The following is a 17,988-nucleotide window of genomic DNA, read 5'->3' as shown; positions in this document are numbered from 1 at the left end:
CTTGTGGTTTGGGTGTCAGTGCTGCAATGTCTGGTTAAAATCCTGCCGCCTCCCACCATCCGTGGCAAGCGGATTATGGGATGGAAAACCGTAAGCAGCTGAGGATTGTTGGATTTTTGCAGGTATAATATATTTTCCTCCTTTATGAAAGTAAAATATATCCACCAATATACATTGCACACACTAATATAGATATTAATTTCATACTTTGATCGTTGTGTCTGTTACCGTCACCTATAATAATACATTACTGTAGAGAATTGCTTTCTGCTTTCTGAATTTTTTAAAGCAGGGGTTTAAATCTTAGATAAAATACTTATGGCCATTTGAAAGCCATTAAGAAAACTGAAATGTTCCACTGAAGCCTGAAAAAGAAAGGATTATAGGTAGGCATCAAATCAATCGATCTTTATAATCTTTAAAAGGAAATCACTATTTCGGTTTTTTATTGTTGAGAACACTTTAAGTAAAACATGTATTTGAACTTTCCAAATGGGCAGAATCGTTGGTCCCCAGTATCTGTGTGTCGGCCCCTGATCCCTCTGCAGCGCCCCATCCGTCAGGCCGTTTGGCAGCAGAACAAACCGGCAGAGTTACGTTTTAGCGGGTGTTCCCGTCTTCTTCTTCTTCTTCTCCTTCTTTTACTGTCACACAGAGATCTAAATGATGAGGATACGCAGAACACACAGATGTTTGCAATATCTCTCTAATAATATCCCTCGGCCGGACACACCTGGCTCTGATTTGTCTGGGATGGAGCACGTAGCGTGTGCACTTGACATCAGTTTTTATGTGTGCAGAAAGATACTTAAAGGAAAGAGAGAGGACGAGAAGGAGGGAGGGGGGCTGTAAGTAAAAACAGAGCAACTGTCGCTCACATGCCTGACGCAGAATGATAATCAGGGCCCGGACACGAGCAGCTTCGGTTTTGGGTGACAGCGCTGGTAGTGTTGTTTTACAGTCAGTCTGCAGTTGGAAATAAAAACCAGACGAGGTAGGCTCCAAAATCAGTCCCCCCCGGTAATTAAAAGTGCCTGCCGAGAGCTCTTTACAACACGCAGCCAGATCGCTGATCATCACTGCCCGATCACATCAAAAGGAAATGACACAGGACACAGGGCGAGCCATTAGTGAGCCGATTTCCCAAGAAAGATCACAGGCGGTCGTTGGGCCGCTTGATTACCTGCAGATTGTCTGTTCTTTCTCCACCTTTACACCCGCAGGGAGAGATAGACCGAAGCTCTCGTTTCTAACATCCTCCGCCTGTGATAAAATTCAGATTTAATGCCACGGTGAGTCGATCTGATGCTTCAGCACATCTCACATTCTGCCCATATTTCAGTTTTATACCTTAACTGAGACCAGAAACCATTAATCATGATTACAGGATGCTGGCATGTTGAATTTGTTTGAATTTCACAAGAATCTTTTCACGCCATAAATATCAAACTAGCCAGCAGCCGCTTAGCTTAGCTTAGCTTAGCTTAGCTTAGCTCGGCACAAAGGCTGGAAACAGAGAGAAACAACAGAATGAAACAAAGTACTTTGGCGTCCACCTGAAGCTCATTGATTACCCTGAAACATGTCATTTGCTTCAAAAGACACACTTAAATACGTTATTTATTCCTATTTTGCATACGGATGCCCTTTAAATTACAATAAATGAAGTGCTTCATGTTTCATTTGCTTTTCAACAAATGAAACTTCAGTAAGGACGACTGCACATTCCTCAGGAGGTGCGAGCAGTTAGTTAAGAGAGATCATGTTTCTTTGTAATGTTTTAGAAAATCAGAGAAAGAAAGACAATTTCTTAGGCAGATTTCTTTTAGATGAAGTCTGTAAGTCGTTTTGTCATCAAACAAAAATGAGGCTGTTTTACAGAGTTCCTGAAAACTTGACCTTTTAGAGATAAAAGATTCTTTTTATAAGGGACCAATATTTTATGAGCCCTTCTCATGTGCATGTAAACTCTTAATCTGTAGCCATCAGATAAAAAGCAGCAGGCGAAAACATCTCATGTATTCCATAACTGAAACTATGAAACGGTGAAGATTTCAGTTTTTGGTTTAGGTTTTTTTTTTTTTTTTTTAATTCCCTGCACATACGTGTTTGAGCTTCGTACCTTTCTTTCTGTGTCATTAAAAAGGAAGTTTTGTGGGGGGAGGACTGAGCCTCTTCGTCGTGAACATCAGACGCTCAGGGATCCTCTGAGGTGTCGAAGGCTGGACATTCCTGAACACCTTGTTAAATGAGTTACAGGTGCAATCAGCAAGACAACACCACCTCCAAATACTGTAATTTATTCCCCTTAAAGTACTGTGGGGGTGAGTGGCACTTTGTGCGGGGGGAGGTGGGGTTGGGGTGGTCGGCCAAGTCTTTGGGTCAATAAAAATCAAAAAAGCGGTTATTGACTTTGAAGCCCTTTGCCGTTTGAGGGAAACCCAAAACCGGCCGATTGCGGCGAGCCGGCCTGGTTGAGGCCGGAGAGGAAATGCAGTGTGACACTAACAGGCTGAAGGAGGAAGTGTTGATGGACTGAATTAAACAAGGGAGGGGGTGGGTGGGTTTGTGGGGGCATGACACTAATGTTTTCCATTGACAAGACGGAAAAGCCCCGCTGCAATGCCACACACACACACGCAGAGGTGCAGGCAGTCATAAATTCATGCATTTATTCACTGGGGGGCGGCAGCGGGGGCACTTTCCCATGCATACTTTGAAAAATACATACACAAACATTTGTTTAAAACTGAAGCTTGAAGTCTGATTGAGGAGTGACTGATCTCTCCAATCAGCAGCCAATGAAACGCTTTTCCCAGAGCAGCTTCAGTAAAGTCTCAGGCTTCGTTCGGCCGGACTGAAAGAAAATAATAAAGAATCGAACATATTTCGGGCTACTGTGTCTCCGGCATAAAAAAAAAGATGTCTGTTTCCAATTATGGCTTTTATGCAGTTTTGAGGAAATGTGTGGTAACTTCAAGAGGAAATATTTTACATGTCATGGATGTAATAGAAGAACATTGTACTTTGTATAAACTGTTGGCTCTGGGTTTTATCTGCACAAAGAAAAATACAGCAGTGAAAACAAAGAGGTCGTAAACGTGGAGCCGAGCGTTGGTGAGAAAACAAGAAGTGGCCGAACAGAACAGAAGCACGAACGTGTGACCGGAGAGTTTTTAAAATCCTCCTCTAAAAATCATCTTTCTTTCACTGATTTGTTGTTTATTTTAGCTGCAACAGCGTGAAACTGAAAGAGCATCAGAAGTAGCACTGAGGGCTGCAAAGGTCAAAGGTCACGCTTTTAACAAAGACGTCCAAACAACCACGAATATAGAGCATTAATTTACGATGAGGAAACGCGGTGATTTAGTGCATTTTCTTGAATATTTAAAATACACAAAAACTGTGCTGTGAACTTTAAAGCTGTAAAAATAAAACAAGGCGAAGCTTCCTGCGTGTTTCCGACTTCCTTCAAAATGTAAATCAGGCTGCAAATTATTGTTCACAGCTGATCTGAAGACGATGAGATCAACGGTTTAAAGCTGCAACTTGTTTTTAGTCAATAAATGCATACGTATGGAAGCCCCAATCGTTGCATATTGGCTTTAAATCTGCAGCTCATTTTATCACACAATAATATTACAGCTCGTCCTCCTGCAGGCAGGCTTTAGCTGCGGTTTTGTCCCTGATCGTGGAAAAGAAGAGTGAAACAAAAGAAAATGTACTGTGACGAACACATTTCTTTTCATTCACAATGAGTGAACATCTGCTCTGTAAGAAAAGTGTTCCAGCTGTGACCGAGCAGGTGGAGGTGATGTTATTTTCCGTGCTCTCTCCGCCTTCAGCCCCGTGAGCGCAGTGATGAAAGCATATTTTGATATGTAAGCCACTTTTCATATCTGGCTTTGGGAGGCACATGGCATGGGAGAGGTCAGCGTTTATGGGCATTAACACAACTCAGACAGACCTCCCACCGAGCCTGCAATCATATAATAAAGAAGGCCCGTCACTCTGCCGGCCTCGATAAGGTTGTCAATCAGCTGCACATTTCTGAGGAGAGGCCAGGAAATCAGAAACTAAAGCATTAACCGAGAATTTCAGGATCGAACTCTTCAATGAAGTCTTTCATCTTTTAAGTCGTGGATTTGCAGTGTTATTATTTGCTTTAATTAACAGGATTAACGTGAACTTTGATCAGCATCATTTGAAACTATTTCTTGTTGTCAGACCTCAGATTACCCCCCCCCCCCACCTGTCACTTTGCATCTGAGCAGGAAAACTTGACCAGAGTCACACGCTGAAGCTCTGCAGCCAAATATGTGTTTTTAAATATTCATGAGGAATGAAACTTTACCTCCTATCAAACAGGACGCTCTGCTTCTGCGGATGAGTTCAAATACTTTTAAGGCCCCCAGCTGTGATTTTTTTTTGCCAAGATGAGACGTTTCAGGTGAAGAAAAGAAAAAGACACGGAGGAGGTGAAGAGTTGTTGTCTTGATAAAACACGAAGACAACAATTATCATCATCGCCCCCCGACTGGATTAGAGCGATCTGGTGGCAGTGACCCCGGCTCCCCTCTCTGACCTTTAGGTGTTGATTGCTTTTAGAGCCTTAAGTCTAGATTGAGGGCTTTTCCCATGGAGATTAGACGATCTGGTTTAAAGCAGTTTCAACAGGTCGCTTGGGAGGGGTCAAAGGTCAATTACATAGTAGTGCCTAATGGTAGCAAATAACGTCAATCACCTTAAACAGAGCAGCGGTGAGACTTGTGCCTGACTTTGGACTGGAATGTGGAGAATCCAGGGGTTAAGCTGGTGGCATGGAGCGGCTGACCATCAGCACACTGTGCTGTGCTACCAGTCTTACCTCGTTTAATCTGAAAACAACAAATCACTGCTGTGGAAAGTGCATTTGTTTGCAGATAAATGGGATAAATGGACTGAAACTCTTATCTGGGTCATAATTGTTTTCTGATGATAATAATCATTCTGTGATCGTTCCTCCTGCCGCCTGAACCTGGAGGGTGTCAGGAGTCATTCAGCTGCTCTGTGTAATCTGACTCCACCCTCCACGTTCATGTTAACTTAGTTTAAGTATGAGTTTTTTTTATGTGCGGTCGCTCCTCCTCCTCTCTGTGTGACAGATGATTCATTTCATCCTGGACGAGGCCCCGATTCTTCAGTTTTTCTGATTGCGCAGCCTGAATTTGCCAAATGAAAGTTTCAAACTTTTCAGATGGACGGATTTCAACTTTCCAGTGTGATTCTGTGTGGACCTTTCTCCCACTCCGTCCCCCGCGTGGAGACCCTGCCACCCCGTGAAAGAGAGCTGTGTTGGCACAAACACCTGCCAGTCACATTCACCCACACGATTCGTTAAGGCTGTCCCGAGTAGAGTCTGTGATTAATGACCTCGCCCGGGGCACACAAACAAATGACGATGCTGGGTAACCATGGCGACGGAGATGACTCATACCCACAGCGAGCCCTCACCTGGCCCGATGTGCCGTCCGTGCCAGACGTAGTTTTTTCCTCCGTGAAGGTTGCCAGAAACTCACACCGTGATGTTTGTGTTTCACCTTTTACTGAGAAATGTGAGGCAGGATATTAGATTTACATGTGATCATAAGTATCAGTATATATTTATTAGAAAATAATTTGTAGAGCTTAGCAGCTTTGCAGAGTTCTTCTTTATGGTACTTTGAGCTTAATGTGAAATTCAAACATGCTCTTAGCAGTCTTACCATATAATGTTTGTCACAGTTGTGGTTTAGGGTGCTAGCATGCTAACGTGAGAATAGCGAAATTTTGATTTATCACAGAAAATACATTTGTTGTTTTGACTACAGTTTCATCAAAATGATTTCAAAGCTGGTGAGATCACTCAGCCGCCTCCCAGAGGAGACGTTCTTCCCTTTATTTGATGTCTCAATGTTCTTTTTGATTCTTTATTATTTATTCCTTTTTTTTTTTCTTCTTTGACGGTTTTCTCACCATTAAATTCAGAACATGCTTGGAAGCTAAATATCCGTAATAAAAGTCTAAAAACACAAGAATCAACCAATAAAAAAGCCAACAGTTGGTTTTTAACTCTGCTGAAGCTTTTTGAAATTCCCAACCAATCTCAGTGTCCTAAACTGTCGATGGCCGTGATTCAGAGCAGACTTTAAGTCATGTAATGTGTTTGTCCATCTTTTATTGTGTAATACGTTACAAATAGTCAAAGTATGCCTCTAAATGACAAGAACAATCACTGAATGAATATACTTTCTGCTCCAAACATGCAGAACATCTCAGAATGTGGCGCCACACACACTGTTTGTATCGGCAGCGTTTTGTTTCCATGCCTCCCTCGGACTGAGAACTCTTCCGCTGGGAACGGCACACTGCAATCAGGCCCGGTTTATGGCAGCCAATCTGCCTTTCACCCAAGACCAAGATTGATGACACCTGTCCTGACTGACTGGTGCTCAGAGAGGAACGCTGCTGTCCAGCATGCACCGCACACTCATAAACCTCAGTCCATCTGGTCAGAGACAAACAAGGATATGTGTCCATAAATCCTCCGTTCGCTGAGAAAACTGAACATCGGACACATGGAGGAGAAAAAAAGATGTCGTTCTGTCTGCCTGGATGAGCCCGCTGGTGGTGCGAACTGCTGCCCCTTCTGGTATCTGTCAGCGCTGTTGCCCTTTTGACCCGCTGAGCCAGACTCCTTACATTAACTAGACACAATGTATTCTCCCATGAATGCGGCGTTAACCGCCACAGTCTCCCATTGACACTCAAACGGAAGTATTTTTACAGCCTCCAAGCACCACTGAACAAGTTTAAAGCAGCTTAATTGCAGCGTTGACCTGATTGGCAGCTACATGAATGTGTCTTGGTGGGGAAGAGGCCACAGGCTGTTAACTGCAGCGAGGTGCTAAGAAGAAAAAAGGTTAATGAGCGAAACGCCGCGCTGCCGGGACGGCTTTCAAGTCGGGATTCATTTCTTTATACAGACTAATAAATGTTTCTTATGAGCAACCTGGAGTATGAAGAAAACACAACAAAGTCTTCTTGATGCCATATGAAAGAAGTCTGGTTGATTTGTGTTGTAGCAGCTACGCACTTTGAGGATAAAACATTAAAATTCCTGATTTCTATTTGAGTCCTTGATGCTGTAATGTCTTTTTTTTTTTTTTTACAGAGTACTTTGAGTATTAATTATTAAGGTTTTCTAAAATGTCCTGACTTCAGGGGTTCTGTGTTAAATATATTATATTTCATAACAAAAAAATTAGCAAATGTTCTCTGGCTGACTTTGACACATTATGAACATGTGTTTTAAGTTTCCAAATTTTTTTTTACACCATTTTAAATTCAACTGAACTAAATGCATAAATGAAAATCCATCGCTGTGCTTTCTGTTTGGCCTCTCAGGATAATCCTGACAGATACTGATTTGATGTTTTGCAACAATCCCTGCAAACTTTACGGCCAAACCAAGAGATTGAAATGCTCGTCTGGTACAGTAGTAACAGGAAATGAGGTAATGAGGGCCTCTCTGGGAGCGCACAGCATGGAGAGTGATGCACTGACCCGTGGAAACCCAGACAGGTCCACTGAACTTTAAAGGTGAATTGGATCAGGGCCCCAAAAGCCTCCTGATGAGGGCTTAGCAGCCGCAGTGAAAGCAACCTAATGAGTGACAAGTAACCAACACTATTACCGGCCTCGCCGGCGCGGCCGAGCTTCAGCCCAGCAGGCTGTAATGTCGTTTACAGCCGAACTGCAGGCTGATTCCCTGCAACAGCGACTAATCAGCGGAGTGAATATCACAGCTTTAAGGTAACTCTTTGCCAACGCTTGACCAAGGGAAAAAAGAAAAGACTGTGATTAATGAGCTGAGGTGGACTTTCGCCCGGCTCTCTGACCATCTGGGGCTCTACCTAAACTGATGACCTCACTGCATTTCACTGGCTGCGGTCCGTCCGTGGCAATCAAAAGGCAATGCCAATACAAAGGCTGAGTCAAGAGCAAAACCTCCAAGACACTGATTAGACAAGTGAGAGTGTGGTTTTCTCTTAATGTTTTATTATTGAAGCACAATGTGAAACCTGGCTGAAGTAGCTGTGGCTTCAAAAAACACATTTCAGTGAAAAGACACGCACACACACACACACACACACACAAAAATCACATGGTTTTCATTCTCCAGATCTGAGATTTTCTCCAAATATCTGTGAAGTCAAAAAGTATTCTACCACTTAAAACACTCAAAAAAATCAGGTCAGAGCAACAGAACTACAAAACAAAGTAAAATATCTGCTTGTTTATGTTTCCGCAGCAGCCTCAGACTGTCTGCGGCTCAAACTGGGCCATGAGCAGTGAGATAAGGTAAAGAAAGAAAAACTCCAAGCTTCTGTGTGTTTCCTGCCTTTTTGTGTTCTCCATCTTTTCACTGTGGCCACTTGGGGGCAGAAAAACCAGCCTGAAAACTTTTTAACGTGACACATTCTGGACATGTTACGTTTTTATCTGTTCTTATCTGGGCTCATATTTCTGGGAAAGTCTGCTGATGCTCCACTGCGGTCGACAGTTTGTTGATGACTTTGTCTGAGGTGTCCAGTGGCTTTCTATTTTTATTTTTTAGCTGCGACTGCAAATGGGGATGCTTTCATCAAAGATAAATGAAGCCGAAAAGGAACAGCTTCTGAAAACATATTTGAGTCTTGAAAGTTGGGAGGATATTGTTTTTGAAGGGGAAAAAATATCTTTATTCAAAGTTTTGCTATTTCAACACAGCCAACATATCAGAAAGGGGTGACACGAGTCGACCTGGCTGGAGCTGGCAGGTCAGCGTGCCGCTTTCAGAGGAAGAAAGGAAGTGACAGAAATCAGAGATGGAAAAGCGATAAGGTTTGATGCTGAACGTGGAGGTAGACAGCTGTTCAGAAAAAAACTAAAAATACAAATCACAGCCGAACATGATGCATTTAGACGTGACATTGAACCTGAGCAGCTTTAAGTGAAACATGTTGTATTTCCAGAAATCCTTCCAGGCCAAAGGGCCAAAAAACACAAGCTTCTCGTTGTTTTATTCTTTCTAATTATGGGATGATGACAAACCTCAAAACAGCCATAAAGCACACAAAGCTGCAGCAGCTTTGATTTCTAGTTCTGGTAAGTTGAGTGCATCATTTGTGGGCCGGTACGGTTTCCTGCAACGGACGGTTCAAAAGTTTAACCAGGATTTGTTGCTGGGGTATTTTCAGTAGCCTACAGACTCTGATTTGATGAACTAAGAAAAAACAGAGGGTTGATTTTCTAATCCCTCAAATGTTACAAGCTTCTTGAAATACTGGTGAACTCGGTTTCATCCCCTTGATGTTAATCAGGCGTGTAAATCCGCAGATTTTAAGATTCTGATTTATCAATCTCTCCGAGCAGAGTCAAACAAAAGCAAACTGTTCGAGGAGGATCTGTGCTATATCATGCTGCATACTTTTAGATGGAATCTCTATTAAGTGGTGTGTGGGTTGGCTTGTGAGTGTGTGTGCTGGCTTCTCTGGCATGTGAAAGAGATTGAGTTTCATAAGGAGATGTGGTTGTTAATTTGCCTGTTTATCTTGATGCAGAGCTCCGGACTAAATTTTAATGTGTAATAAGTGAGAGTTTTATCTTTCCCTCTCCTCACCACAACACACAAACCCTTCCTCTTCCTTGACAAAAACTTTCCATTTAAAAAAAAATGTAAGAAATGAAAAATATCAGTCTAATGCACCGTGTTAACTGAGCTGAAGCTAATCTGAGCTTATCTGTGCCAGCTCAAGGTTTTATTGTTACCTCGAAGCAGTTTGTCGTATTTACCTGCACAAAACAACATCACTTTGATTCGAGGCATTGCTCTGGACTGAGAAAGTGTTGATGCTCTGCAGCTGGACCAAGAAGAGCTGTGCCAAGTCCAGGTTCAGCACGCACTGACGGTTTATGTTGGCCCCGATCAGGACCCAGACTGTCTCAGTGTGATGGTTTAATGTCTCCCCAGGACGCACTATGCTTTTTATTTCTCTGCAGTTTACATGAAAAGAGCTTCATCCAGGCGGGAACTTGGACTTTCAGTCACCTGCTAGTTTGTAGCGCCACCTTGTGGCAAAACCCAACAGATTACAACAAATGTGCTGCATTATTTAAATACAAAAAGCTGTGTGTCTGTAGTTTATGGTTTTGGCCGTATGTCGTAGTTTCCACTGAGGGAAACACTCACTCTTTCACACCTGGACACACTCAGAGCAGTTTTAATCTTCAGACATCTGTAAATTTCATCACTATGTTTTTACACCGTTGGACAGCCGGACTATTTTAAAGGAAGGTGGAAAGTTTATGTCTGTTTGTGATGTATAAATAACTGTGAATTTTACTTGAACTATTATTATGAGAGACTTATGATTATGATTATATTTTTTCACAATTTGTCATAGAAACAGCCTGCCACAGTGTATAATGTCTGCAAAAACTATATCTGAGCAGAGTAAAAGAAAAAAACAAAACAAAAAAAATGGCTAAAGAGACACATAAAGAGATTTTGTTCTCAATAGTTTGAAGCTAAAAGCAGAGCAAGATAAACGATAAACAACCAATATGGACCAGTTTCACATAAAACTGCTATGTAAGCGCATTAGTTGAAAAATATACATTCACAGTAATAACTAAACAAACCTCTTTACTGTTCCTGTTCCTCCTGTTCATTAGTTTGAAATCATTCTTATCTCAGTGTGAATTACAAACAACCTCGCAGAAACTTGCATCTTCCATCTTTTTTTGCATTGAAACTGCAGATGAGAGAAAAATCTCACATTTTCTTTGTAAGAGAGAAAAGTTGAAAGCGAACATTTCTGGGACGTCTCAGTTATGTGTAAACAGTAATTTAGCTTCTTTGAGTCTTCTGGGTGAGACTGCAGTGATGAAGTTCCAGTGTCTCCTCTCAGTCTGGGACTCTGTGACCTTGAGTGACCTCCAGCGGTCTTCTAGGTGCCGAGGTCACCACACCCGTCTGGACTGACCGGAGAATAGATGGGGCCTTCTTCGTCACCTGAGGATCCAACAGGAACACAGAGGAGATGTGTCACAAATCTCATTTTTGACACAAATCTGTTGCTCTGAAATGCGTTCGGTGACGTTTACTTGAGCTCAGGACGGATGTTTGTCTGTAGTCAAAGTGATTATTGTGATTGACGGGTCTTGAAGGCTCCGTGGTGCCCGTGACATCAGACGGCTGGCCTTGTTGTGGATCTGTTTATGAGAGCAGAGGTCGTACATTTTTAAAGCCTGCTGTGAACTTTGGCGTCACACAGTGCGTATAGTGGATGTCTTCTGCTGACCTGGAGTGACGTTGATGTAGCTGTTTATGTTTTCATAGTCTTCCCCAGAGGAGGTGCTGGAGCTTTCAAACGAGTCCACTGAGATCTTGGACACTCGGGAATATGGAGCATCTGGGGGGCCGAGGTTGAAGTTTGTTGGGGCGCCTATCTCTTTATCTGTGGATTCAGGAACTGAAAAACGAAAAATGGAAGTCAATACGATGTTTAGAATTAGGAGAACTGATTCTCCTCATTTGGTTGGCATGGCTCAACAGTCCACCGTTGTTGAGGTAAGGATGTGTGTCTGTGTGTGTTTTATATCCAAGCGGTAACACTAAACTTGAAAAACACACATTTTTTACGAGGGTTTGTTTTCAGTTTTTTGTGTCAGAGGCCGAGAAGTGAGGCATGTTAATAAATTGTTCTAATGGCAACACAGAAAAAAAAACAGGTGTGTGTCTGTGTGTGTTGCTGGTTGTAATGTGACTCTTCCTACGCTGGTTATGTGTATGTGTTCCATTGGCTAGTTTTTATGCCTTCATCTGTCCTTCACTAGGATTTTACGACAAAAGTATTATTTTGTGTGTTTGCGATCTGTGAAGTGTGGATCTTTATCAGAGTGAAATCTCAGTGACTCACTCTCCTCCAAGAGGCTGTCGAGGCCTGCAGGCCTCGTCATCAAAGGGTTGTTGTCAGCTCTGTGCCGCTGAGAATCTGCAATGAAAGTGATGCACATGACGGAATTTTTTAATCACCAACCTTTCTGCAAACATCCAATGCAAACAGCATCGCCAGCACAGACTGCACACACACACACACACACACACACACACACGTACGAACTGCAGAGCAGCTTCAACCGCAAAGTGCAACAGCAGCAAGACGACATCTACTGTAAGGAAACGCACAAGGATAATTAAAAACGGAGAGATAATGGAAGAACGTAGCTCACTCTTAAAGGTGGAAAACGGACCAGACGGGTCATTGGTTGGGTCATACTGCTCATAGTCTGTATCTACTGACGTGCTGTCGGCATTACTAAGCTGGGTCCAAAGATACCTGGGGTTGGGGGGGACTTTTCCAGACAAACACACAAAGAAGTGAAACGATTTGATGAGATGACTTCTGTAGATGCTTCACATGCCTGTGACTCTCTCACCGCTGTGCATCAATAGAAATACACATATTTTATATGCAGAGTGTGAGGACAGTGAAAGGCATACACTTCGTTTTAATTCATGGCGTTCTGTGTGTCGTTCAACCACTGACCATCCGTGTGCAGCTGATTTGTAGTGACTTTGACGAGGTCAACAGCGCCTGTGTATTTGTTGTGATGTGTTCCAGACGCAGGTCGTGAGCTTTGACGCGTCTGTTCCAGTAAGAAAGCTGGTGACACACAGAATAAAACAGAAATGTATGAAATGTTAAAATTAATATTGTTTTTTTAAAAAGAACAGTTTTCAGATGCTGGCCAAGAACTCTGACTATGTTTGGTTAGGACAGAGAAGAAAAAAGTTCTCAAGGAGAAAAACCCCACGAGGTCAACAGTCTCAGTGTTAATATGTAGTTAGTTGTGAAAATGAATTATCTCAGCAATTGTGCATAAAAAATAAATAAATAATAATAACACAATGATGATGGATTGAACTTGATTTATGCAGTCCGTTTATCATGTGTGAAAAAAACTTCACACATTTATGTGAAACGAAAAATAAGTGATACATAATATGTGAAAAAATGAAAATGCCACAACTGTCAGTTATCATCAGAGCGGAGAAAGCAGTGACAGTGACAGCTTCAGTTTGAAATGAAAAGAGCCCACCGTGTCTTTTCCTGTAATGGCAGCAGAGCACAGTGTTGGTGATCAGTAAGACGAAGAACAGGACGCACACAGTCATCATGACGTGAAGCTCCAGAGGCACAGACGAGGCGGACTCCGTAGGGATAGCGTTGGTGGTTGCACCTGCTGGGATGGAGCACGTCATTTACATGAAATCTTCTAAAACGTACTGAGAATATATATGATCTGTTCTTAAACACACCAAGAAACTGATTTTCAAAAATACAGTTAAATACGTCTCATGTTTCTTTACAAGATGAATAAAAATTTACCGGTCGTCCAAACAGTTACCACGGAGGAGTTCGCTGTCGTTGGTGTAAAGAAGCCGAGGGAACCTGCAGAAAGAAACCTTTTTTGTTTGATTTAGTTTCTTGAAGAGAGAGTTTAGACGAATTTCATTTTTATAAATGAGCTGCATTTATATCAGGAACATCATCAGTCAGATCTCAACGTCTCCTTTTCTTAAACATTTTGACAAAAAGTTGTTATCTTAGTGTAAAACTCGTATATTGTTAACACACTTTCATTGTGTGTTATGAACAGTCAACAATATCAAACACATCAGTCAGTGCAGTTTTAGCTGCTTAGCCAACAGAAGAAAAACAAATGTATTAAACTAGAACACATTTCTACTTATTTTTTATGGAGGTTTTTATTCAGTGTTTAACACTTGAGTCTAACTTTGCATTGTGTTTAACTGCACTCGTCACATTTTGCCACAAACCAGTTGAACTCTAACTCACCATTGCAGATGACACCAGATGCTTTGGATTCGTGGCACAGATGTTTTTTGTTCTTGATTTCTTTGCACTGCCACAGATTCCGGTGAGAAGAATGACAGCTGTAGTACCACAGAGTCCCGTTGTTGTGGACGAGAGCTGGATCAAACCGGGAGATCTGCGTCGGCTCGGCGCCACACTGCAGCATGGAGCACACCATGGAGGCCAGCTGTTTGTTCCAGCAGTTGTCACACACCGTCCCCCAGCTGCCATTACGGTGGATCTCCAATTTACCAGCGCAGCGGTCCAAACCCCCAGTCAGCCTGAGAGCCCTCATCTCTGCACAGAGACAGAAAATACAAACTGTGAGCCCCAGGAAAAAGAAATCAGTGAGTGCTCACTTATCCCATCAGAACCAGGCTGTCCAGGTTTATCTGCCAGCTCCAGCCTTTTAAAACAATATTAACGATTCAAATTTCTCAGCTCACAACTGGGTCCATTTTTTGCTCCAAAAAGCTAACAAGCATAAAAATCTAAGTAGGTTAAATTAAACTCGACTGTGACCTGAGCAGATGACACCAGCGTCCTCTTTGTGTCCGCAGTCATTGTGCTCCTGTACAGCCGGACAGGCCCACAGGTTCTTCTCTTTGCCCGTGCAGTTCAGCTCGTCCAGATGGACGGGTCCTCTGCCGGGGGGGAAGGAGCCACCCTGTCCCGTCACATTTAGGGCGTAACCGCAGCCGAGCTGGGCGCACACCACGTCGGCGTCCTTCAGGTCCCATTGGTCGTCGCACACTGTCCCCCAAATACCATCCCTCCACACCTCCACCCGTCCAGCACAGCGGTCCAGGCCTCCTGCCAGCCGGACGGCTTGGTGGCCTGAGGACAATGATCAGCACCACAGCTGTAATCTGTATTAACTCACAGGTGGCTCCCTGAGCCTTTATGTTGACTTCCATGATAATAAGACGTTGTGTATTAATGTCTCATGACACAATAAGACAAATCTAAACCTAACAAGATAGAAACTGCTTAGACTTCCAGGTTTGTTCCCTTTTTGTCAAAATAAAATAATTCAGTTTCTTATAGTTGGCAGCAAGTTCAGCTGTACTTCACCTCTAAAACAAGCTCATTTGTGTAACTGTGGCACATATTAGACACAAACCTACCACAAATCACGTCACTAATCCCGCTGCAGTCACTTCCCACAGTCTGTGAGCAGTTCCTCAGGTGACCATCTTCGTACAAACAGCCATGAAAGCAGGTGGAGTTGGCAGGTGAGCTGGCTTCATTGACAGTAAAGACGTTGCCGCATTCAAGTTCCTGACAGATGTGTTGAGCCAACTTCTCTGCAGAGTCTGACAAGAGCGGAACGACTCCGCTGCCTCCAGGCAGCCGCAGAGTCCAGTTACATTTACCGGCAAGCTGGTGGACATACGGGTCACCTGAGGACAGACAGCAGCAGTTTAGATTCTGGGTCTCTAATTCAAACAGAAATACACCTGGGAAAGTTCTGATGATGTATTTTAGTTCAATTATCATATAATCAAAAAAAATAAAAAATAAAAATCAGTTTTGAAGCCAGGTTTGGTTCTTTTGTTTCTCTGATTGTTAACAAATCTTGAGAAAAGACCAACGATGTGTTGATCCATTTCTTCACAGCCACTAATTCACATCCTTCCTTCCTTCCTTCCTAACCCTTCTGCTAAAGATGAAATTCTCTAAAATTCAATTACTTATTTTTTTAAATGTAAAATCCAAATACAGCTGTACTTTATAGCTTTTAGCAAACTGTGAAGCACCAACATATTTTAAGAGGCACAGATTCAGTTAATTCACATCATCTTAGCCGACGTGTTTAACCACATGCAACCAGTTGACCAAATATCACTTTTGTGTTTCAGCGTGTGACTTACAGTGGTTTAGTTGAAACACAAAAAGCATCACAAACCGCATCTTTGATCAATACTTTATTTATCTTCGTATGTATTTATAAGTTTGTTTTTACAAGTAACCCTACAAACCAAATACAAAAAAGAAGATAAACAAAAGAGGGCTGATAATAATAAATACACAATAATAAGATAATAATAATAATAATAATAATAAAATCAGCATTCGCCTCAGGTAAAGGATTCAACCTTACAGAACATTTCACCCACTACAAACATTCACCAATGTGTAATTATTTGCATTAATTGCATACTTAAATAAATTACATGGGAAAATGTGAGCTGGTATCAACACATTCACAAAAAAATATAATTTAAGAACAATTTTCATTTACAATTCAATAACATTGGTAAAATGTGATTGTTAATGGATTTTAAAGTTTTCTGGTTCTGTCTGTACTGTTAACTGTTAGTTAAATGAAAAAAAATATATAGTATTTTCACAATTATTGTTAATTTGGTGATTAAATGTAGTTTCTATCATAACAACTTCATACTTGACACCTTTTGTTATTTCTTGCTGTTGCTCTGAATGTAAATGACTGAGATGTTTCGGGAACAAAATAATGTGTTATTGGGGGTGTAGTTGATGGTAAAGCTACAAAAAACAGGCAGCAGCACATTTGCCATGTAGAACTAAATAACATCTGCGTGGGAGTGCTGCATTGCAATCTAACAGTTTGATTTGCAGCTGCAAAATTCACTAAGTTGTGCTTCATAAGCGGGTCACCCCACATCCTGTCGCAATAAAAGCAAAATATTCATATGGCAAGACCAAAAGTGGTTCAAAAAGTTCTGTATATCTGTGTTTGCGTATTTGAAGAGAAGAACAGCGTTACACCGTAACAAAAAAAACTAAGATTTAACTTACTGTTGAATTCTTGTGTTATTCCTTCAGTATTATCTGTCACTGGGATGTCAGTTGGGCCTGTTTGAGTAGCTGAGTTTTGAAAGGCTGAAATAAAGAAGAAGAAAAAAGTGGAAACATTTAACTTTCATTGACAGGAACAGTTTTATAACACAAACACAATATACTCAGCCAACACATGACATCAATCACTCACCAGTTTTGAGTGCAGTGTGGTTAAAAGCTGATTAAAAACCAAAAGAATTTTCAAGAAGAGTTTTCAAACGATGGAATGAAATGCAGCGTGTCTCCAAAAGACTCATACAGAAGTAAATTATATGATGAAATATAAAGAGTAAAAGTTCAAGACTGAAAACTGTTTCATATTTCTAGCTCAGGAAGATAAATGTGCACTACATATGTTAAAAAGACCAAATGTCAAAAATGTTCATCTGCTTTACATAAACTCAGTTATGTCCACTTCCAAATGAAAATTATACTTTTGCAATATCTAAAAATAGAAATAAAAGCTGGTAACTGGACAGATGGATACTTCAGTTGATGTAAAGATTTCTTCTAAAATTAAGCAGCCTGGATAATTGTACTTCAGTAGCAGTGTGTTACATTATACTTATACCAAATAAACGTGTGTATTATCAACATTAATCATGAGTAATAAAAATTTAAAGAAAAGAAAATCTTATTCCTGTCAAAAATAATTGAAACTCTTCTCAAATGTTTTGAATAAAATGTTACTTAAAATTAAATTCAATCTAATAAAAGTAATAATAACAAAAATGTGTAATTGTTTCAGTTATAGTCCGTATCAATAAACCCAATGTACTCCGCTCTATTTTTAAAAATAACTAACTAAATAAAAGGTGTGTAATGTAACAAACTGAGGACATTACCTTGACAAAGACAACTCAGTTGGACAAATACAATTAATTTCAGGTTCATGTTAAAAGCTTCGACTATTACTGTTCAAATGTGAAAGTCAGACTGTCTGCCTGCACAAAGAGCTGCTTCCTCTTCTGCTTGTTTTATGCACAATAAGCAGCTCTTCCCATTTACCACAGTTTGACAGCAGGAAGTGAATATTACCTCCATAACAATGCCCACTCATGATGCAGAAACTTTCCCCATTAACGTCCTTTCCTGTTTAAATACATCAGAAAAATGTTGCACGTTTGTTGTCTTGATTGAACGTTTATTTCTCGTCTGTGTTGTGATTTGTACACTAGTTGGTTTAATCGGGTGTATGATTTTGCTGTCTTAATAATGT

The 17,988-nt window shown here is 41.3% G+C and overlaps 1 protein-coding gene across 3 annotated transcripts; it reads right to left on the bottom strand.

The window, feature by feature from the left end:
* Positions 1–9,779: 9,779 nt before the first annotated feature.
* LOC115050961 (T-cell differentiation antigen CD6-like) lies at positions 9,780–17,750 on the bottom strand. 3 transcript variants are annotated; one of them, XM_029514147.1, is made up of 13 exons: positions 17,615–17,750; positions 16,728–16,811; positions 15,074–15,349; positions 14,469–14,783; positions 13,929–14,243; positions 13,458–13,520; positions 13,168–13,308; positions 12,615–12,731; positions 12,298–12,420; positions 11,985–12,059; positions 11,367–11,537; positions 11,170–11,277; positions 9,780–11,077 (listed from the first exon to the last, which is right to left on the bottom strand). In XM_029514147.1, the coding sequence occupies exons 1-13, from the start codon at positions 17,661–17,663 to the stop codon at positions 11,013–11,015; spliced, it is 1,902 nt and encodes a 633-aa protein (XP_029370007.1). In that variant the 5' UTR covers positions 17,664–17,750; the 3' UTR covers positions 9,780–11,012. The 3 variants fall into 3 exon arrangements, with proteins under 3 accessions (XP_029370007.1, XP_029370008.1, XP_029370006.1); XM_029514146.1 differs by having other exon boundaries at positions 9,782–11,077; positions 13,168–13,311; XM_029514148.1 differs by lacking the exon at positions 12,298–12,420 and having other exon boundaries at positions 13,168–13,311.
* Positions 17,751–17,988: the final 238 nt, after the last annotated feature.

The sequence above is a fragment of the Echeneis naucrates genome, chromosome 11, assembly GCF_900963305.1.
Source record: "Echeneis naucrates chromosome 11, fEcheNa1.1, whole genome shotgun sequence".
NCBI classification, from domain to species: Eukaryota; Metazoa; Chordata; class Actinopteri; order Carangiformes; family Echeneidae; genus Echeneis; species Echeneis naucrates.
The sequence above is the reverse complement of the archived record's forward strand: the minus strand, read 5'-3'. Positions and strand labels throughout refer to the sequence as shown.

Excerpts from the sequence above, each read along its gene's own strand:
- LOC115050961 (XM_029514146.1), bottom strand. The coding sequence starts at position 17,663 with ATGAACCTGAAATTAATTGTATTTGTCCAACTGAGTTGTCTTTGTCAA. Across the intron at positions 14,244-14,468 it reads CGCTGGTGTCATCTGCTCAG|AGATGAGGGCTCTCAGGCTG; the intron begins GTCACAGTCGAG and ends GTCTCTGTGCAG. Across the intron at positions 11,538-11,984 it reads CGACAGCCTCTTGGAGGAGA|TTCCTGAATCCACAGATAAA; the intron begins GTGAGTCACTGA and ends TTCGTTTTTCAG.